At 42.6% G+C, this 23,421-nt stretch overlaps 1 protein-coding gene across 1 annotated transcript; it reads right to left on the bottom strand.

Annotated features, from left to right (window-relative positions):
• Positions 1-1,467: 1,467 nt before the first annotated feature.
• Positions 1,468-22,184, bottom strand: slc4a8 (solute carrier family 4 member 8). Its single transcript, XM_028404913.1, has 25 exons — positions 21,978-22,184; positions 13,754-13,835; positions 12,228-12,380; positions 11,729-11,864; positions 10,521-10,681; positions 8,706-8,882; positions 7,936-8,024; positions 7,519-7,676; positions 7,306-7,393; positions 7,061-7,207; positions 6,873-6,970; positions 6,133-6,307; positions 5,920-6,053; positions 5,601-5,846; positions 5,408-5,513; positions 4,824-4,985; positions 4,500-4,613; positions 4,263-4,424; positions 3,932-4,183; positions 3,667-3,735; positions 3,122-3,295; positions 2,891-3,022; positions 2,721-2,818; positions 2,473-2,578; positions 1,468-2,322 (listed from the first exon to the last, which is right to left on the bottom strand). The coding sequence occupies exons 1-25, from the start codon at positions 22,020-22,022 to the stop codon at positions 2,317-2,319; spliced, it is 3,270 nt and encodes a 1,089-aa protein (XP_028260714.1). The 5' UTR covers positions 22,023-22,184; the 3' UTR covers positions 1,468-2,316.
• Between the last annotated feature and the right edge of the window lie 1,237 nt (positions 22,185-23,421).

The following is a 23,421-nucleotide window of genomic DNA, read 5'->3' as shown; positions in this document are numbered from 1 at the left end:
GGGTCAAAAATAGGCAAACAATTGCCACAAAAGTCAAAATGGCGGACTTCCTGTTGGGTTTGGAGGCGGGGTCCAAGAGACTTTTTTGTGCGTCTTGGGGTGATACACATGTGTGCTAATTTTCATGAACCTGTGTCAAACTGGCCAGCGGGGCTACACATTAGGGCAAAAAATACAGGGAGTTCTTTTGTAATGGCGAATGGTCAACTTTGAGGCCACGCCCCCACCACACCGTAAGACTTTTGTAAGAGTTTTGGAATGCGTCTATTCCCTATGGTGTCCTGAGTGGACACAGTGAGTTTTAGCTCATTTGGATGAAGTATGCGAGGCGTGAAAAGTTTTGTAGCAGGGTCACAAATCGCCAAAAATTAACAGAAATTTCAAAATGGCGGACTTCCTGTTGGGTTTGGAGGGGGGGTCCAAGAGACTTTTTTGTGCATCTTGGGGTGATACACATGTGTGCCAATTTTCATGACCCTACTCAAAACAGGCCAGGGGGGCAGGCAGAAAAACCTATGAAAACACCACATTTTGTGTAGCCAGTAGGAGGCGCTCTGTCAAAGCCTCAATATTGTTGTACAGATGTGTTTAGGGTCAGACTCTGATCATACATGTGACATTTCGTACAGATCGGACAGAAAACGAAGAAGTTATAGAGACTTTCTGTGTCCTCAGAAATGGTCAAACTTTGAGGCCACGCCCCGGCCACACCGTCAGACTTTTGTAAGAGTTTTGGAATGCGTCTATTCCCTATGGTGTCCTGAGTGGACACGGCGAATTTCAGCTCAATCCGTTGAAGTATGCGAGGCGTGAAAAGTTTGGCAGCAGGGTCACACATCGCCAAAAATGGCCACAAACCTTCAAATGGCAGACTTCCTGTTGGGTTTGGAGGGGGGGTCCAAGAGACTTTTTTGTGCGTCTTGAGGTGATACATATGTGTGCCAATTTTCATAATCCTGTGTCAAACCGGCCAGAGGGGCTACGCGTTGGGGGCGCTATAGAGCCATTTTTATATGTGCATTTCAAAAGTCAGCAAATTTCAAAATTTTCCAGGCGAATGAATTTTTCTACCAAGTTTGGTGAGTTTTTGGGCATGTTAAGGCCTCCAAAAATGCGATCTCGGAGGGGGAAAAAAAAAAAAAAAAAAAAAAAAAAAAAAAAAAAAAAAATAATAATCCTAAGGGTTTCAATAGGGCTCTTGCACCATTCGGTGCTCGGGCCCTAATAATAATCCTAAGGGTTTCAATAGGGCTCTTGCACCATTCGGTGCTCGGGCCCTAATAATAATCCTAAGGGTTTCAATAGGGCTCTTGCACCATTCGGTGCTCGGGCCCTAATAATAATCCTAAGGGTTTCAATAGGGCTCTTGCACCATTCGGTGCTCGGGCCCTAATAATCCTAAGGGTTTCAATAGGTCTCTTGCACCATTCGGTGCTCGGGCCCTAATAATCCTGTTTGTTCCAGGGATTTTAACAAGTGTCAATGGATAACTCTGTGGCCTACAGTAAAAGAAGATGAGGTATACATAGCAGATTTGAACTCATTCATCTGGGAGCCCTCAGATTACCTCCTATCAAGGTAAAGAAGGAGAGCAGTAGTGGCTATTTTGACAGTGATGGTGTGGAGGTCCACAGCAGGAAAGGGATCCCTGTGCTCTACAACTGCTGGAATACATATACAAGAAATTCTAAATGCGGTTTCTTCTACCTTAGGCCACCAGTTTATCTCACACTTTATAGTTTTGGTTCTCTCTGTCTCACTGCTTGAGTATTACTATTTTTCTATGACTGAAAAGAATCATCTACTCCTTATATGTGAACCAGAGACAAATTGCTGCTACTAAAGCCTATTTTAGATGCTCAGTTTGAATGAGCAGTTTTCAGCTGTGGAGCAGAACACATCTTCACATCCCAGTGAAATCATCATGGCTGCCAGCAGCTGTCAGAGTGTTGTTGCAGTTTGTGCAGCATCAGTATGTCTCACTGTTCCCCACACATCACGGTGAGCTCTTCAGTACTGGTGGACTGGTCAAATTAGGTTTAGTGTTACTTTTCATTTCAGAGGTTTAGTTTATTGGGATTGGACATTTATATTTACAAGCCTCACAAAAACAGAGTACATGTGTGAATGGGTGTATTGCCTCCTAATCTTTGTGTGTATGTTGACATGTAAAAATGAGTAGCTAGTAGAAATGGGAGATTTATTTCTCTAAGCACTGACTGACGTATCATGGTGTCTTGTGGTCCAGGATTGCAGCCAGGTGACACAGCCGAGTCTGTCAGGAGTGTCCTTTACTCATCAATGAATGCAATGTCTTCAATCCTGCAGGGTGAAACACACAAAATCAGAGTTATGACAGAACAAAGCACAAGCTGGCTGTCCCCACCACAGACGAAGCAAGTGACCACAATGTGAAATAGGATCATTTCCAGAGGACAGAGGTGAGGGGGAAAAAAGAGGGGATGGCCTTGCCTTTTTAGCAGCCACAGGACGCGTGTCCTTTTGATTGGAGTTGAGGGATTTCCACACGGTGGTTTTAGACATTTCATCAGATATATTAATATCAGAGGGGTCAGACCTGAGGAGCAGGGAGGGGGAAAGCAGACAGAGGATAAGGTGGAGGTGCTGTCAGGGGAGGTCTCAGTTTGTTAGTATTCACAGGGGGTTAGGGTTAGGGTGACGTCCATCCTGTTCATTTGTACAGGTGTTCATGCTCTCACCTGGGATCGAGTGCTTTAGAGGTGTGAATGGGCTTGCTGCTCTCCATGGGAATCTGAACAGTGTCGTCTTTCCTCACACTGAGCATAATCTGTGATTCCTGCAAGAGACAGCTATGTCATAAACAAGTCAATATGTGGATGCTGGATGATGAATGTAGCTTTTTTTCTACCTCTTCCATCTTTTTGGATGCATCATCCAGATTCTTCTTCTTCCATTCAGGCATTAGGTCATCTAGGTAACTTAGCTCCCGCTTAGAGAAGCAGAAGTCGAGCAGCTTGCGTATGAAAACCAGAGCCAACACCTGCAGGCACAGGAAGGACAAAAAAACTCATGCTTGTAAAAGGTTAAATGAAGCATAGACAAAGAGGGGGGGGGGCAGAGCGGGCGGCAGTCAACTCACCATCATGGGGAAGATGATAGCAGCACGTGAGGTCTTGATGATCCAGAGCAGCACTAGACAGGTGAGCTGGGTTACAGTGAACAGGTGCACCTTCCTCAAAGGGACATGTCGCAAGTAGATGAAGTCTGGCTGGTGCTTTGCTGGCATGCCAAACAGTTTCAGACGGTCGAAGAGCTGAGGAAGCAATGAGGATGGACACAGGTGGTGGAGAAGGTGAGGAGAGTGTAAATTAGAACAGAGAGATGATAAATATGGCAAAGGAATGGCAGTGATTCCAAATGACAAATTTAGTTAGATAGTTTGGACTAATGACTGTCAGGCCTCACTGACTTGCTAGCAGCATTAATTAGATCTGGAGTGGGCATAAGTAGGACAGACAAATCAGCGGCAAGAGGCCAACTTAGGAAAAGTTCCACTGGAATCAAGCTGAAAAGGTTTCCAGAGTCAGAAGTGTTAAACCTATAAGCAGTGTGGGGTTATTACAGGTCACGTTTACCAGTTTATTTATTGTTTATTTGTCTAATTTATAGTCATGCCATATTTACCTGAATGCCTTTCAAAGAAGAGGCCCCCATGTACAGGAAAACACCATACAACACAGGCATAGGAATGAACTGGAAAAAACAACAGTCAACACCCATTAACACCTTTTATCAGTGCCAGAGATGATTTTCACTAGCATAAATAATAATTAACAAACATTAATAGTGACACGGTCGTGACTGCCCTCTATGACAGTTTCATGCTTTTAGGTATCAGATTAAATGCTCAGCCAGAAGGGGGCAGCATTTTATGGTTTGTCTGACTCACCTGCAGAGCTCCGGTCATGAAGACAGAGCAGCCCATCAGCAGGAAGATGAACAGGCCAGTGAGCCTCTGCTCTCTGATGCCCAGGAAGCGTGGCTGCTCTCCCGGAGCTGAGCTCTCTGACTCCAGCTTCAGACTGTTTACATGGCTGATTGATAGGACAGTGGCAGCTACGAACCAGGGCAAGCCCATAATAGAGCACACTGCCAGCATCACCCCCACCATCAGCAGGTCCAGGTGGTACCCGCATCCTTTCTGTAAAACAAAGAGGATCAGATACAGGTTCAGAACAAACAAAGAAAACATAACATGATATGTTTAGTTTTTCTCTTGCCAGTAGCTTGTGCTCTTTGCGGTTAATGATGACAGCAGTTATCTGTTGGTCCATAAAGATAAGGATGGTGCAGAGAAGAGCAGGGATAGAGGAAGCGAGGACTGTCCACCAGGGGTTACGACCAATTGGATTGATCAACCAGCCCCGATCATCTCTTGTAGGCTGAAAGGAGATTAAGCAGGTAGATGAAGGGATAAAACTAACTGTGTGGTGTCACTATAGGACCAGGATCTTTACCTGGAATTTGCTCGGCACCTGCAGCTTCTGAGAGGGCACCCCAACAGCAAAGTCAAGCAGCACCATGATGACAATGGTAAGAAACACAGCAAAGTCACTGATCATAGACCGCACCTGGACAAAGAATGATCAGTGATTAGTTGGTAGACAGATGGTCACGGTGGCCGAGAGGTTAAGGCGTTGGACTCGAAATCTAATGGGGTTTCCCCGCACATTATAAAATAGACTACCAATAAAATATAGAATAGAATAGAATCAAAAAAACAGTATACAGTATAGTTATTGCACAGGTGAGTGGAGGTAGGAGTTAATCTGGTTACTTACCTTGGTGGGGAAATAACGACTAGCTTTGAATTGTTTGAGGAAGGCAGACATGAAGAATGTTGAGAAGAACAATATGGTGGACCAGAAGAGAACATCTGGAGTGTAGGGGCCATGGTGGCCACATGCTGTCCCAACAAATTGACCCTGCAGGCTGATACACTCCTGCAGAGATTCACACAGGTGATATTACAACAAAATAACCTCACAATTCAGATTCACATAAGCACATGCAAAGACAGAAAGGTACCCTGAACAGAGCCAAATATGACTTAGTGCTAAAAGAGTTTTCTATCACTAAACTGGTTCTGCCTGAAAGACTTGATCAGAATTCTTTGGTAGAAAGGATGAAACTGCAAAACAAAGACGCACATGATGCAGAAGAAACAAGCGGGGCCTTTGGTGTGCTTAGTTATACACAAAGCAGTGAAAGGTTAATTGATTGACTGTCCTTGTCAGTGTTTGCATATGTCCTTTAGAGAGGTTAGCTACTCAAGGGGAGGTGAGCAGGGTTAGTGGATTGTTAACAAAAATAAACAATATGGAGTGTGTGTGTGTGTGTGTGTGTGTTTTCATTGTTATGTTACCTTGACAGTCAGGTTGGCCCAGGGTACATCTGAGGCTGTTATGTTTCTCTCACTCCACAGCTCCAAGGTTTTATTACTGGGATTATCAGGTTCTGCACACCTGCAGCTACAGAGACAAGAAAAGCCATAACAGGTTGGTTGGAGCATGCAGTGAACAAACCTTCTACAGAATGAACATGCACTGATTACTTACTATGCCAATGTGAGCTTATCCAGATCACTGTGTGCATTGAAGGGATAGAGTTCTCCCAGGTGGAACAGCTTCTCCAAGGCCTCGTAGATGAAGATGATGCAGATGAGGGCAGCAAAGGCCTCCTCTGTGAATCGAGTGATGTAACACACCAGAGAACTTGCATCTGTGGCAACTAACACAAAACAAAGAAAGGCCGTCCACAGGCCTATGCAAGTCCTCAAAGACAGGTAGGACAGGTCGTAGTCCCTGAGGAGAGGAGAGGCCTCAGCAAAACTTGACAGTAATGACAAAATACTCATTACAGAAACACTGTACATACTTGCAGAATTTGAAGAGGATTTTCTCAAAAACCAGCACAGGACCTGTGCTGCCCAAAATAGTAAGAGGCTGACCAGCAAACAGAGAGTAGGCCACTCCAGTCATAGACGCACCAAGTAAGGACTCTATGGCACTCTAGAAAAGCAGGCAGTATAAATACAAATGATTTTGAGCACATATCTGCATATAAATATTCTGAATGTCTCCTTCTTACAATGCGTCCTTCTGTCGCCTCCCCCAGCAGTCCTCCAAAGGTAATGACTGGAGACATGCAGGCACAGTAGAGGAAAAGGAAGGAGGCCACACACTGGAGGCTTAGCCCGTCTTTAAAGTCACTCAGATAAAACGGAGCTTTCCTCTTGATGTCCAAAATCAGACCACCAAACAACCTGAGCACAGTTATTATATATATATTATTTAATATTAGTATTAATGCCATGTTGGCACACAGGGTTGTTGCATAACCATAATGTTAAATACACCAACAGCTAACACACAGTGAGCGAAGTTAAGAGATGAGATTGACTGCTAGCATTATTTCTTGACAAATTTTGAGTGATGATTCATGTTACTGTTCTTCTTTTGGCCATTCTACAGTCAAAATCTAATTCTAACTTTCAGTTGTGTCTCACAGTGCCATTTTTAAGGAAAGACATTGGAAAGGAAGTGAGGAATGTTTCGGTGCATGGTTTCCTTCAGGCTGTCACACTCGGCCATTGTGACTGTCACTTATTTTTCTCACCTCAGCTCCTCACAACTCCAAATTTAGATTTTTGTGGCCACAGCAACTGAACACGGTGCTTAACTCAGCCTGAGGCATCGACACATCCCTTCAGAACCATATCTGTCCCTACATGTTGTTTTTGTGATTGTATACTCTTAAAAAACCCTTCCTGTGTTCTGACATCTTTTAGTTCACATATTATAACACACATCAGTGAAACAGCACAGTACCTTCCGGTTCTCTGCAGCTCTGGCCCGTGGTGTTCAGCATGCTCCTCCTCCACCTGGCAGGCTGTGCCATTAGGTACTCCTGGCATCTTCCTCTTCTCCTGCAGATACAGGAACAGACAAAAATCTGTTTTCATTTCACTAGTTCTCACTCAAATTCAAACCTGCTACTTTGTAAATCTCAAGTGTACCTGAGAGGGGACATTCTTTGGGGGTTCGATGCGGATGGAGGGGTCCCACTCTCCTGGTGGCAGGACAGTGACCTGGTCCAGGAACTCGTCTATGCCCGCTAACAGGTCACTTCTGTCCTTTGCTTTGTACGCTACATCATGAAAGATCTGTTCATCACAAGTGAGGGGCAGAGGAAACTTAACTCCCTGCCAAGGCAGACTCTGAGATTTCTGTGAAGCCTGATTTTAGGAGACAGAGCTCCTACCTCATCTGTCATGATGGTTGCCATGGAGCGTCCAATTTCATGGTATTGCTGAGCCTTTCCATCTGGGCCCAGAAGAATGAAGAGGAACCTGATATTTGTCAGCAGGATGAATCACAGCATAAAAATTGCTCCGGGATTATGACATTCACATCATTGCATTTTATGACTAAGGACTGCTAATGTATCTGCAGAAAACTGTGGCTGCAGGTCTACCTGGTGGGTATGGGGACCTCGGTGAGTCCGGTAAGCAGAACAGCAGGAGAGAGACGGACAAAAGCCACAATGGGCCTCTCCAGGAAATCTAGCTCTCCCACCAGCACATTGGAAGCCTCTGCACCCTCTGGGATCTTCTTCATGAAGTGCAGGTCCACCTGGTAAGACAAGCCAGAAGCTGATCTGAGAGCTCTGTGTCCTTGGGGTGCTTCACAGTGTTGCTCTGTTGGGCTGCTGCTGCTTGACATAAATTCTGTGACCTACTTGCTGGGGTTTAAAGCACAGCAAACATTGATTGCTGTGGTCAGATGTGTTTAACATAATCCTGTATGCAAATATACAGTTGTGGCCTTTACTACATCCTTACATATTTATGTGAAACAGTCTATTCTCAGTCTGTTTTTGTGTGTTTTTTACCTTGCTGAGGTCCACTTGACTGCTGTCCTGTCCAGCACCATTCTTGGCTTGTTCAGTAGGTGGAGGCGGCTGAGGAGATGTGGCCGGCCCTGCTAGATGATAAGATGTGGGTGTAAGTATTCATGTGAAGAGATGTAGAGTGATTCAGAGTCCGTGCATATGATGTTTATGGTGCTGCCAAGAGCAAAGTGAAAGAAAAAAAATCCATAGAGCTGCCAATATACTGCCCATCTACTCAGTAACAGTCAAATTAACCATGAAAGCTTTCGATGTCACTGTCAGGGCAGCACAATGTCAATTTGTTTCTGATCTGATCCACTATTGTCCAACTCATTTTGACAAGTTATGTGTTAATGCTGATACGGATATATTCCACCTAACTGCAGAGGTAGTAAAATTAACACATTCTGATGGTTAGTTATAGAAGTTTGTGGTGTTGAAGGAAAGCAATATGGCTCCTCCTCACATGACCAATGCTAAACTTTCTGCTTCTATCAGTGTCCCTCTCCCTCTGGAGTCATTTTTGATGCTCCTATTGGAGACGGTAATTACTAATCAAGTCGAGTCAACTGAGCTGCATGTAAAATTAAATTAAATTAAAAAGTAATTTTAGGCCAGATATTTACTTTTAAAGCAAATACCTATATAATCATTGTGCATTCTCATTGATCTGATTCATACCAAAACATCATCGGTCAAAACTACTTTTATACTCTCAGGGACTAATTCTGCAACACGCTTTTTTGTGTGATCCACAGAGTGAAGCCGACCTGTCAGGTGTGGCTCTGACTGTTTGCGTGTTCCCTCTGCGATGGAGCGTACAATGGGAATCAGGTTCTTCTTCTTCTCGTTTTGGTGATGGTGTCTCTTCAGCAGAGCTTCGCGCACTCTCACCCTTACGCTGTCGTCCAGTTCGTGTGACGCCTCCTGGTGGTCCAGCACCATGTCTGCAACACAAAGAGTGATGGTCAGAATATTATTGCAATATGTGTACAGGTGTACAGAGAGCCAGAAAGACAGACCAGCTTTTCCCCTAAAGGATCAGCTCATACAATATATATTGTTAAAACATCAACATGTTGATTTCTGTGAGCAATTGCCTGTAAGTACAGTGAGCTGGGACCGTATTCAAAGTACAACAATAAAAAGGATTACTGTACTACAAAGACCTCTTCCAATTGATGGGGACGACAAATGCTAACATGTTTTAGCCTTTAATTTAAGGTACTTGTACTGGACCTGGCACAGTGCAGATCAGAAGGTGTGTGCTGAAAGAGGCAGGTCAATATCTGTCCAGCATATCTTGTCATGTGAGACTGCAGAGCAATGAGAACTGCTTCTTCACTCTCAGTCCTCTTCCCAGTCTTTTTCATGCAGACTTGCTGCGTCAGCACTGGGTCTTTACTTACTTCAACAGTCAGTCACACACACACACACACACACACACACACACACACATACACACACACACACACACACACACACACACACACACACACACACACACACACACACACACACACACACACACACACACACTGCAGTGCCTGTATTAATTCTGAGCACACTTCAAGGCCGGTGCTAATGTGTTGACCTCGGTGCCAGTATAATCAGCCATGTTAATAAGGACGGTGACAAGAGGATAGCACAAAGGAGCCCGCAATTAAGCAAATACTCACAGAAGGTACTGCAAACCTAATGTTTCCTCTACTCACATTTCACAAGCTAGAAATGGATTTTAAATTGATACCAGTGATTTTGACTCAATGAAAGCTTTCTTGCTTTGAAAAAATATACAAAAAGTAAATATATAATTAAATAAGGCAATGGAGTACAGGTGCTGCTGGCAGGAGTCACGTGGAGAAGAGAGGAAAATGAGATCAAAAGAGAGGACAGAGTGGAGAGCTGGAGATGAGGAGTAAATGCAGGCAACAAGGTTGTTCAGGCTGTAAATGTGTCACAGACCATGAGGAAGACAGAGTGATGGAGAGCACTGAAACATGTGACCATGTGTGTGTCTGGGATGGATGGACCAAATTGTGAAACACAATGCAAATATTTATCTGTATTTTTAACCTGATAAAAATGCAACTATCTGTCACTGTCACAATCACTTCATCATGCGTTTGCTACCAAATCACAGGTGTAAGGTGAGCAGCACATCTGCAGGGAAATGAATCTGAAATGTAGCAGCATCACTGCCACAGCAGATATCATACAATCACAGTCAACACAAGTTCATCTGCTATGTTGTGGTAAAGAGAACCACCGAGCTCGGAGCTGTGACTGACAGCTTGTGAGTGTTGTGTGGCTCTCTGTGCTGCCCCCTCAGCCTGTGCTGCCTGCATGGTTCCTCTCTCGAGAGGATAAACTGATTTGTCATCCAACGGACTTAGATATAGAGCCTGCTTTATATTAATAAAAGTAATATTTACTCAAGGACCACGGATGATGAAAGCAGAACAATAAACTGTGAAATTATGTGTGAGTCACACCAAAAGTAAAAACTGATTTCTTGCAACACCCCCAGAGCTTGTTTTTTTAGGGAGTATCACTCTACAAGGTTAGATCAAAGACTTCTTTACCAGCAATCTCCTCAATGCTGTCAGCATGCATGTCGAGCAACACGCTGCCATTGATAATGCAACTGCGGAGCTCGAACAGACTGTGCAGGGAGAGCGTAGCTACATATGGTTTACTCCACCTCTCTCCACCATCCTCCACGTCTTCCTCAAACTTCAACCACCTGCAAGGAAAAGACAGACAAGAGATCAGGGCCTCAAACTGCAAACTTCGTCAATGGGTGGCACACTTCTACATACTGTAGATAAATTATATAAATACAATGAGGATTTCTCATGTAGATTAGATGACTACAGTGCAGCAGAGACACCTATATAACACAGTGACACTGTTTTTATCAGTGTCCCCCTTGTTTGTTTTTGTGTCTTCTGTGCCTTTTTCACATCTTAAACGGGTGGCCGCATAAACATATAGGTTTGATTTGCTGTGATCTTTCTTAACACGGGCCTTTGAAAGTCCCTTTCTAATGCAAGATTCAAGTAAAAAGTGCTGCTTCCCCTGAGAAAACACATGCAAGCTGACAAAACACAAACACAAAAAAAAAATAGGAGAACACCTTGTTCATTAATTTGACAATTAAAAGGGCTACAAAGGAACATCAGAATAATCTCTATCCATTATGCTTTACAAAACTCTTTCTTTCACATACTGATGACTGGTGCTACCACACAAGATGCTGGTCTGACCACTGGGAGTAAAGTTGGGCTTCTTGCCTGAAGACAAATGGACAAAAGGGAGACCACTAACTCTGAGATTTATTCTTCTGACCAACAGCTGTCACACAATAGAAATGCACTGCTCACTTTGTGAAGTGTTTTGTTGGATATTTTAATAGTCATTCTTAGAATATTGATAAATATTTATCTCAGTAAAGTTAGCAACTATGGAGCAGTAAACCATAAAAAGAGAGATGGTTTCCAATCACACACCAACAACAGCTTTGAATCTTTAATGTTGTGGTGTGCTCTGTTTCCTCCCATGAAGCAAAGGTCTCACATCATTAGTATGTGAAACTGAGATTTGCCATTTGAAAAGCAATGAGTGAGATCACAGTCAGAATTTGGGACATTTTATTTTGAGTCAGAACAGGTCCACTGAGTTTTAAATGTAACTACCACTTCTTTACATCCCCTCATCATAACAGTACAGCTGTAGAGCTGCCATGCTGTCAGCAGCTTTATTGCCAACAGCTCCCAGAGGAGATCCTGACCTGGCTGTTTCCTTCCACTCAGCATCCTTGCCGTCTTTCACACAGATCTCATCCAGCTCGGTGAACAACTCGTGGGCCACATGTTCAGCATCCTCCTCTGTGCCCAGAATGAACTGAACCCTCTGGGACGGAGTGTCTAATGCAACAAGAGGGAGTGAGGGAGCAGGATGAGGAGAGTTCTCAAAAGAATTCACAAACTGCTAAATTCTTTGTGATCACAGACCTACATGCACACACACACATTACATGCTGACTAGTTCCTATTCTTTGTTAGCTAATTAGTGGGCTTGTCAATTATAGCCTGGAGTGCTGTGTGTGCTTGTGTGTATGTGTGTGTGCAGTATCGATAGGCTTTGGTTAACAGCTGCTACCGCCCTTTTGGGAAGTATACATGCACGTCTTTGAATAGCTCTCTGACAGAAAAGTGACTCAATCTGTCGTTTAAACAGATACTGCTGTAAAAAAAATAATAAAAGGGTTTGTGTGTGTTGTGTGTTACCATGACTGGAGGTGGTCACATCGGTTTCTTCACTTTGCTGTGTTGCGATGCTACTTGCCCTCCTGTCTCTCTTGCGGTGGCGGGAGCCATGAGCCTTGTGGTGACGATGGCTCTGCCTGGGCATCCGAACCCCTACAAACAGAGTCCTGTGGCCTGAAATGGAATCAAGAAGAAGGAATATTAAATGTTATTATATAATATTAAATAAAATCTGGCTGACTCTCACTGAGTTTTCAAAATCTTTATACACTACCTTTAATTTCTTTAATATGCTAAAAGTATCCGTTTTTTGGATGTTATAAACTGTAGATGTTATAAACTGACAATAGTGAAAGAGAAAACAAGATGGAGCAGGATGGAAGAGAAGAAAAGTGTTGACATCATGGCACAGGGTTCCAATGTCTGAAAGTGAAAGTCAGTTTTGAACTGAAGCGAGGTGTTGGCCTCAAGTCCACAGGAAGAATCAGAGAGCAACACCCTTCCTATTACTTCCTCTCCCATATTAGTCTAATTACCAGTGCACTCTGCTTTGAAAAGATGCTGCCATAACTGAGGACTGAATGCATGTGACACTTACTGAAAAATCATAGCAGTTTTTAATCTGAAATCCAAGGACTGCTGCTTAAGAGTTGCTAGATTTCAAAGAGACACATGTAGGCGTTTTTTGCCCTGGACAATCTGATTACAAATTAAAGCTGCATGCAAACTATCCGTTGATCACATTAATCAGGATTCATGGTTTGAACTGGCCAGCAGTGTTATTGTACAGAACACACTTCTCTCCATTTAAAGGCAAACTGCAGGCGTGCAGAGTCTGACAGAGGGTTGACACAAATTTCTCAGTGGGTGGACAGAGCGTTAGCAACATGTGTTGTTGCCAGGTCGCTGGTCAGAAAAATTATTCGGCCACTTGTGTTATAGCTTAAAAGGAACATATAATGAACTCTATACTGCACATTGCTCCTCTCACCACTAGTGATAGTGACACAGATGCAAACAATTTAATTAGTAGTTGTTTATTTTCTCAAAAATACCAAATGACTCCAGCTTGCTTGTACAGTTTATAATTTTCCTTCTGGGGAAAAAAGAAAATTTACTGAGGTCAGACTCGGACAGGTTGGTAAAATGTTTGGAACAGCATATGTAGCCTTACACAAAATATGGGAATTTCTCCACATTTTTTGGAACTGTGTGAACATGAGCTTTCTACAGATTTTAGTGTAAAGCAGTATACCTTCTTACTCTGGATCATTTCTGTAATCCCTTCATAATCCCATCAGAGCTGTTCTAGCCTACTCCATCTCTGTCACCATGGCTGCATCTTTTCAGCTTTTGAAGTGACAGCTGATTAACATAAAATGGATCACTACCAGTATGCTACTGGCAGCAACACCAGATTAGTCTGTTGTTGTATGACATAGAGATTTACCTGAAGCCTTATTAGGAACATGCAAACATATTAGCTTGAATGTCACAGATACTAATTAATATGCAAATGAGTATATTATAGTGCGGTTTACACTCACCTTCTAGTTCCTCCTTCTCATAGTGGATGTTCAGCACTGAGCTGGTTCCTCCCAGGTCGACCACCGCCTCCTCATCTGGCCTCTGATGGACACACATGCAGACACACACAGATTACAGTGTGATGTTGTTGACTGTGCTTTTTGGTACAGATAGTAGTTTCTTCAATGGGGTTCTATTTCCAGCAGCCATATTGTTCACAAAAGTCACCTTCAGCTATTTAAGATCAGTTCATGAAAGAATACCTGAAAGGTTATTATGTTCAGAGGGGTCCTCTTAAGGAGAAGCTTCAGACAATGTAACTGAGCTGCTAATTGGCTACACTGGCAAAAGCCTTTCAATGATAAGCATCAAATACCAGACAGTCTATTCTAAGACTGTCTGATATGGACACACACAAAGAAGGACAGGCAGGCACACACACACACACACATCCACACACACACACACATGCACATGCCAGAGGTACACAGAGCTCGAGTCAGCTTGAGAATGTGCTAGACTCTACTATCCAGGGGAAATCAAATCAAATTAGAAAAGTGCCACATCTATCAGGGGTGCTGCTGTTGGCAGACTGCTGCAGGATGTTACTATGCCAGTGATAAGGCTTTCTCAGAAGCAGAGCTGTTTGCTTGCAGGCAGCGGTGGCTGTGTTCAAGCATCTGTCCTATGATAATGAGGACAGGACCCACTGTAGTGGTGTATTGTCTCTGCAGGAGTACATGCTACCAGCAAACCCCTTTGATGCATATCACTGCACCAAAATATAAACCAGCTCATTTTTTTAAGATAATTGGTAGGCTATATGATGAATAGTTAAAACGGGTTAAAGCTGATCAGAACAAACCAATAGCTAAAACTTATAAATACATATAAATACTGAAGCAGATGTAATTTCATAAGAAGCTACCAGCAGCAATACACAGTGATCTCTGAGTAACCTCTAAATCTCACACACACACACACACACACACACACACACACACACACACATATAATGCAGCTTTCTACATAACAGATACTTCTGCCCACTCTGCATGTACACATGATCGTTACATACTGGATGCTGAATGCTGTCTGTGAGGGGGTGGAAGCAAAATTGCCAGGAACTGAAGACTATTCAACATTTGGTTTAAACATGAGTACTAATACAGATGTCGTGAAAAAAGATTTATCAACACAGACACAAAGACACACAGAGCTGTGGTGCTGTCATGTAGCTGGTATAATGTGGGTGGTCATAGTCAGTAACTTTGATTTAGCATGATACACACTCTGATGGTGTGGCAGACCTTAAATCACCGGCGTCTTCCAATATTGTGAAATGCAGAGTCTGTGTGCAGGTTGTTTATAAAATGATGGATGTGGGAAAGATGACAGATGACAAAAGTCTCTTCTCCAGGTGAAAACTAAAGATTTACACTGTCTGGCATGCCATCATTGCATAATTGCCCTGAACTGGCACTTCAGGTCGCCTTAGAAAACAGTTTTTAAAAGGGCTGCAACCATCTGTCTTGTGCTAAATTCAGCTAATCAGATCAAAAAATCAAGCTGCCTGCAAGTTGCTGTCAGCATTTTAGAAGACTTAAGAGAACAAGATCTAACACTTGAGTGCGTAGCATCATTACTTCGTGAAATATCTACTTTTAGACCAGTCAGTTTCACATTATCTTCAATCACTGATTAAAATTTACCACAAAAGCAACATTTACACCGAGGAGGCTCTGAATGTTGACAACCTATATGTAACGCCAGTTTAATGGAGGGGTGTAGCTCCTTTTTTAATCCACAAATCTGTTTTTAAAAAGAGAATAAAAATGTCAATTTGTCAAAAGAAAAGTCTGTAAAATAAAAACAGCCACCAGTTTTACTTTTTATGACTGTAGTTGAACACAAGATGGAATAAAACCATGTCTTCCTGATGAAATGAGAGGTGATAGGTCCATTGGTTAAAGCTTTTCAGGACTCAAAACCACACTAAAACACGCTGAGTGCCTGCCTGTGTGTATTACTGTGTGATGTGAGTATCGAGCGAGAACGGGCAGCGATTCTTCTTAGTCTTCCTAGGGCTTGACTGATAAAACACCATGTGCACTTTATTGACAAAAACACTACTTTTTGATCTTGCTGGTTTCTGCCTGCAGTTCTAACATGTGATAGGCCTCTGTGTGTGTTCTGTTTCCTGTATTTATATGCACATTGCAACCCTGAGGCAGTACTTTATCTCCTGTCTAATGCCTTTAGCCTCTGTGTGCTGCTGAAACTAACCGACTAAGAAAATCAGCATAAATTTGTGATAAAAACAAATGAACATTTATGGAGCAAAAACCTCCCTTCAAACACCACAATGGACTTTTGACTGCTGTTTTATGGCAATCCCTCTAATACGTAGCTTATAGGTATAGTTGTTGAAAGCAGCTTTGAACTCCCCTGACAGCCACTTAATTCTCAGGTGTTGGTGGCCTGCTGCTGCCTTCTTGATTCCTTTCAGCATATCAGTGCTTTGGGATCTCTCTTTCCATGACTGAGCATTTTTTTTATCCCAAGACAATTCTGTCCACTTAAAGCTACTTAATTAGGAAGTCATGCTTGGGACAAACACCCAATGTGACTCACAGTTTTGTAATTGCCTTTACACAGAAGATCAAAAGGAGTGATGGTATAAAAAGAAGCTTGTGGCCATGTGTTTTATTCAACATATCAGCCTAAAGTAAGGCAATTATTTATCATCTTTTCTCTAAATGAAAGAATATATTCATGATGTTTTTAAGAAAATTATATCTTCATGTTTACACTAACACCTTTACTGCATCAGGAAGAGGACAATATCATCTGTACCATTAATGGCCATCTGAAAGGCAACAGTATACAGCATCTAAGGCGCAGTTTGTACAAGGACCACATACAGCCTCTAGTCCTTAGTCACATTTTTAACTACATCCACTAGTCGAATCTGTGCGCTCACATGTAACCCAGATTCTCTTCTCTCTTTCCTATACACACAATGTGTTATCAGTCACTGCAGCTGCTGCTGCTGAATTAGGGCTTCTATGCAGTGTGTGGGTTTAGGCTGAGGCTGGAGGCACTCAGCTCCATTAGAATTGGAGCTTTACCAAACATATAGACACACAACAAGAGGGAATGGATGAGTGAGAGTGACTCTCTAAAAGCTTTGTCCCAGAAACGATCAGATCAGATCAATTAGTATGGATCCATTTGGTGCAACCAAACACACACACACATACACACACACAGAGAGAGAAAAGAAGGAAAACCATTCTACTTATTCAATAGGTAGATCCACAGAGAGTGTGAGAGCAGTGGACACAACATGAAAGAAATCATCTTTCAGACCAGCCTGAGAGAGATCAGATTACACTTCCACTGTATTATTATGATGTCTCTCTCCCAGGCACATGACTCACAGCCCATCATCACGGTTCACTAACAGCGACTTCTTGATGGTGAATTCATGCAGGTATGTGTTGCTTTAAGAGGATAATGGTTGCCTGTCATTCATAACTCACATCCCATGTGTCGCACTAGGTGCTTCAGCTAATTAAAAGCTCAAGTATTATTTGCCCTCCCTGTGTGTGAACACATCTGTGATCCTCAAAGCATGCATGTGATTTTCCATGAGCTGCGGCCTGTTTCTATCTCCTGGCAATGGTCCCCTCTTCTTTCTTTGCTTGTCCTCCAGCTCCAGCATCAGTCATAATGCTCGGTGGGTTTATGACTATGGGTTTATGGTATATTCCACTCAGATTAGCACCACTAGACCACAGAAATGGCTCAATGCTAGATGCAAAATGGCTGCCTGTCCTTGAAGTTCTGTCCTTTACAAGGAAACATGTTCCACCCACAGAGATCCTGAACACATAAAACTCAGATTCCCAACCAGAACAGTAGCAGAACTAAAGAAGCCACTTGGGGGAGTGGCGAAACGTCTTCAAAAAACAATCCTTGAGTCCAATTGCCTCGATTTAAACTCTTGGAAATTACTATGACCTGGATGAATGAGAGCATCCACAGATGCAGAAAACAAGAGAAGCATGTGATAGCGGTAAATGGAACAAGGTCACATGAATTAAAAAAAGAAAAAGATTCTATTAAACACACAAGCTTTGTTCATTTTTGCTTCATCAATTCTTCAATACTTTCGGATGGAAGGGTCTTTAAAATTCACTGAACTCAAAGAGCCATTCCCCATTCAGACATGCACACCTTTTAATTAATCTGACCACATTTGGACATATCAGCTCCATGTTTGTCCTAACCCAGTAACATTCACGCAGAATATTATAATCCAGGAAGAATTAGGAAAGTCTTTCTCCATCAGACTGTCTCTAAATAAATGCTAAATTGTATGCTTTGGCAGAGTGACATGTTGATAACTTCCTGTACTCCAGTCTAGTGTCTCAGTATGTAAAATCCAAAAACAGAGAAATGTTACCACTCGCCTACGTTTGATACCTAAATAAATACACAATGTATTTTCTGGCAGGACAGTTTGTCCCAGAACAGAAATGATCAGTAGAGTCACACACAGTGTCCTACTTAGGATGCTGATAAGCATCCCTTTGATGCAGAAAGACACATCATCACAGCACTATTTATTGCTAAGGTTTCATAAGTAAACATAAATCTGCAGTCAATAGTTAACAAAGATGAGCATTTGCCCTTAAAGCCTAGGTTTCACCAGGCATTAAAAAGCTTTAGTTTGTTCTTCTGAGGAGTTTATGTGCTCATCATGTTTCTGATGCCAGTGTTATGTTTGTGCTGCATCATCATTTTACATCATTATTAGGCAAAGTATTTTCTAAAGTACATGACATGAGTCATTGAGCTGGTCGTCATACTGAACAAATAGAGCAGTAATGATTAGCATCCCACTCTCACTGAGCGGGGCAATCGATGTGTTGCACCGTAATGCCCTCTCATACCATCAGGGCTGTGAGGGAGCTGAGGGTGGAGCCAAGTTCTGAGACATCAGCCCCACTGTCTGCTATGAAGTAAGATACCGTAGTAATATAGTAGCCAATGAAACATCTGATAGTCCCCGGCTGGTCGTGGCTAAACTTATGATACATGAGCTGTACTTTGTATGAAATAAAAAAACATGTTCTATATTGACGGTAACACACACAGTTAAACCCTAAATTAGAAAAGGGTATAATCATGACATCTTAGATACAAAAAATAATTGTTCTAATTTAATGAGCCAAGTGTGGAACAAAGAGTTTACACAGTACACAGTACAGTTTTGGTAGTGTATTTGTAGTTTGACTTTATTATTAGGATCTTTCGTTTAGTAAATATTTTGTATTTGGGATGCCTGATTTAATACAATGCACATCTCAGTGGTGTAATTTAAGATAGTGGTGTCCAATAAGCTCACTGTGCATCGACTGAATGGTGGATGAATACCACCACTCCTCTCTTCTGCCTACACCAACAGCAGCACCACCTTCTTTTCCCAAGATGACCCCTCTCTCCTCCACTCAGAGAAGCACTCTGAACTGACAGCAGAGACACAGATCCTGACTCAAACAACTGGGCCTGTCACTTCCAGACTGGGTGATGTGTTTGAGGGCCAGGATTGGCACTGGGGTGCCACAGCCTCGGGCTGCTGCTGCTGCACCCCTTCATAGCATGGCACCTTTGCTAATCTACTGTAGATACACATGATGCTGCCCTCAGACAGGGGGACAACATGAATGGATGAAAAGGAAGCAGTAACGGTTAAAAAGCAAGACAGGAAAAGAGCTCGCTGGAGGAGATAGGATGAGAGGGGCGGCTGTTTTGACTGCTTCAGCCCACGGGTAGCATGAGTCACACACACCTTATTCAGTGCCACACATACAATTCAGCCTCAGTGCAGTGCTCACTCTCTAATTGTTTTCTTTCTAGAAAGATTACTGCAGCCTCGGGTGGCTCTTTGGAAAAAAAATAAACTGCAGAATTTTAGAGTTTCACTTTGCATGTAATAAACATGTTACAAAAATACTAAATGACAGGTAACTAGACCAACGGCAAAGCAACATCACTTCTACAGGCACTTGTGTGAATGTGAACTCACTGATAGAATCAGATGGATATTTCCATACACTACAGTGTTACTCTCTCATGTACACATTCATTCATCAGAGAGGGAACTATGGATCACTCACACTAAAATGACTTTGTGCCACCAAACTCATTACAACGAAAGCTTACTGGGAGAAAAGCCAAGTAGCTATACTGTAACAGGACTGACAGTGAGGAAGTGTTTTAAGGGATTTAAAGCTGAGAGCGCAGTAAATTATTATAAACCTGCAACTCAAACCACAGTGTCATATCAAACCTGGCATTGATTTCATCAGAAGCTGGAGTATTTTGATTATAACGAGGACTTACTGATCACATTTTGGCAAACATATATGACCTTTATGTTTGTGTAACAGAAAGAGCATCTCAGCTACAGGAGGTCCTTGCACCTTAGTGTGTGTGTATGCCCATTTTGTTGTCTGGCATATTGATGTACAGCTCCCTGCTGTAAATATTAGAAGAGACAGTGGTGCAACCCAAGAACTCTTCTATCAATACATTACTTCAGTGCATAACTGCTGTTCAATGTCCACTGAAAAAGATTGTCCACTTATATTACATATAAGTATAATTTCTACTACCGTAGATTGTCTTGCACCACTACAATACATTTTAATGTATCTTACCATAACCAAGCATAATAATAATGATAATAACACCCCACAAATGGTCACATTTGTACATTGATTGAATCTGGTTGAAGGAGTCTACAAAAAGGGATTTTCCTTCTAGCAAAACTGTGAATTTACTTTTTGTATGTGTGTTTTCTATTTGCTTTAAAGGTTGTGAGGCAAAATAAGCAGCCAACTTAATGCGCATATTTCATAGTTAATCTTCAGACTAATGGTTGAAATAAATAATTTTTCCAAACTCAGTTTAAATGAGTAAAAAATGTGGTCTTGCTCACTCAAGCTAAGCATTGTGTGTTCATAATGCTGCTTTAACTTCCTGACCTCTTTCACACTTTGACACACAGGCATCCAACAAGGAGAGGGTGGAGGTAATGACAAAGAGCAAAGAGCTCACTCCACCAGCATCACATGGTGGAGAGACAACCTCACACAGGATGAAACTAAGCAGGTATAATGTTTGAGGAAGGAGGCTGCCCGGTAATTTCCTCTCCTGTCTAATCATATCTGAGACTTCCCAGCTCACCTCTGCTCCTTCTCCAGACAGGATGTTATTATAAGTCACAACGATGACATGTAGGCTGCATTAAGTCCATTAGGCAGTGTTCCTGCATTCCACCGTGGTTATAATCAAGCCATATAAACGTTACTGCATGCTTGAATTAAGTCACTGCTTTGTTTGTTGGTATCACACACTGGCCGCTAATGGATCACACATTAGCAGGACAGTGGCTCCAGCAATTTCCCTCTTTAAGAGGCACACAGTTCATCGCAGGCTGCTGTCCTCCTTCAGCCTCAAGACGAGCATGTGTGCAAGAACACACTCAGCTCTATGTGGAGCACCGTGTAAGAATGGCGTCAAGGTCATTTGGGGTAACCGACAAAAAAAACACGCCGTCTAATCAAAAGGCAGCTGAAAATCCACCACACTGTGCTGTTACTTGTCATGTCACAGACACACATACACCTCAGGACGAGCATGACATTTTAATGAGCGCGGTGTTTTGCAGGGCTGTGTGAAAATGTATCGATTTTTGAGCCATACTCTGCCACAGTCTCGTTATATTATGGATATGGACTCTCCAGATCACAATGTTCACTGACGCTTGTGCCACAATGACAGTAACTAACAATGTGTCATTACGAAGTGACACGCTGCCTGGCACGTGTCAGCATCACAGAATAACAATATCAACATACAGCATCGCGCTGCGGGGGAGGAACCGGAAGATCCAAGGAAAAAAAATAAAAACATTTACTGACTCTTTGAGACATTACCGCTGCAAACAATAAGGAAAACTAGTCATTTCAGGCCTTTTCATCAAACCAGGACCGCTTCTGTCATCAAACAGTCCCTAGAATATGACAAAGTCCACCTCTGAGTTTATACTTGTGCGCAGAATTTCGAACCAGGGACACCAGTTGTTGAAGCCTGAAAACAGCCTGGTCTGTGTCACCCAACTGTGTCAAAGCAACGCGCCATGCATTAAACAGTTAAAGGGCACTTTACCTGGTAGCTCAGGATACTTTCGGGGTCGTTGGTGGGCGCGCTCATGGCCACTGGGTTAACCTGCTCGGCGTTCAGGGTGCGTAAAGGTGAGACTTCTAACTGAGCCTAGTCAGCCTCTCGGCGCTGCCTTAGGATGTTTCTAGATAAGCGAACGCGAGCTGGCAGCAGCAGCTCCCTCTGTTTCTGCAGACATGTTGAGTGTTGACATCCCTCTCAGATAACGGAAACGCTGAAAATGATTGTTTTACCCCCCCTGTGTCTGATGGTTTCCCAGCCGCGCTTCCAGCACCCCTCCCTCCTGTCCTGGCTGTGGGAGCAGGATGCAGCGAGCATCACCGTCACCTCAGCCAATCAGAGCGCAGAGGCGCACAACGGGCTGCGACGCACTGCTGCTAACCAACACAGTAAAGACTGTGAGCGCTGTTTCACTCTGTACAATGTTTACTGAAACAGTGTCTGCGTTTCAGACATAGTGAACAACTTTTTTTTCTACACAATCACACTCTTCACCCAGGTATACTGCGCTCTACAATTACACAGACTTTATTTTTTTGTCACATCTAGGTCCATTTACCTTCATCACTGGTGTAGAAGGCCCTTATAGCTTCTTTACATTTGTAAAATATTGTAATAATAGCGTGTAACCTTCAAAAATATTGACATATTCCAGAAAAGTATGTGCATTTATGAATTCAGAATAATAAGAGTGTTGTTAGATGCTATATAATTTATCTTTAAATGCTGTAACACTGGGCCTTAATTATTTAGTGCAGCGTTGAACATTATATAAAATATATTAAACATACTATGGAACATTATAACTGAAATAGCAATTTAAAACATAAAACCCATGTAACGTCACAACATGAAGTCATTCAAGCTAAAAGCAAAATGTGGATCCAGCTGATTGATCCAGCAGCGTGTAGGCTACTAGGAAAGCCTCTGATGCCACCTCGTGGGAAGCTGAAATATTACAGCAAAGTAGGTTTTCTGTAATCCATATACTGTATGTCATGGTATGCATAGTCCATTCCCTTTACGTAAAAAAGTCACGAATCATGTCAGTGTAACAATAAAAAAAATACGTAAATAAATAAATATAAAAAAAACTTCCCTGAAACTATTGCAGATTCCATTTTGTTAGGAAAAGACATTTGCAATATTAAATAAGGCTCAGCTGCAGTTTTCATCCTCATTGACCTCAACATGAACTTGATCAAAACACATGTGACACCTGCCAAGCTGTGGAACGCTTCATTGATTCACATCAGCAAGTTGACCCCCTTCCCCTCTTTGCTCCTTACGTTGTACTGAGCACCGAGTTCAGATTGCTCGGTGCTGTGGTTGTTCGTGTGTATGTCGCCTGCACGTGTAAGCTACCCTGCAACTGATAGCGTCAGATAAGTGATCCACTTTCTTCAACGCATGGCTAAGGGTAGTAGGT

This window comes from Parambassis ranga, chromosome 5 (assembly GCF_900634625.1).
Source record: "Parambassis ranga chromosome 5, fParRan2.1, whole genome shotgun sequence".
Taxonomy (NCBI): Eukaryota; Metazoa; Chordata; class Actinopteri; family Ambassidae; genus Parambassis; species Parambassis ranga.
Note: the sequence above shows the minus strand (reverse complement) of the source record. Positions and strands in the feature narration are given on the sequence as shown.

What these genes read in the sequence shown, in the direction of transcription:
- slc4a8 (XM_028404913.1), bottom strand. Translation starts at nt 22,022, where the DNA reads ATGAGCGCGCCCACCAACGACCCCGAAAGTATCCTGAGCTACCAG. An exon ending in CAGCATTGAGGAGATTGCTG is followed by an intron (nt 8,883 to 10,520) that starts GTAAAGAAGTCT and finishes TTTGTGTTGCAG; the next exon opens with ACATGGTGCTGGACCACCAG. An exon ending in TCATGACCGGAGCTCTGCAG is followed by an intron (nt 3,736 to 3,931) that starts GTGAGTCAGACA and finishes TGTTTTTTCCAG; the next exon opens with TTCATTCCTATGCCTGTGTT.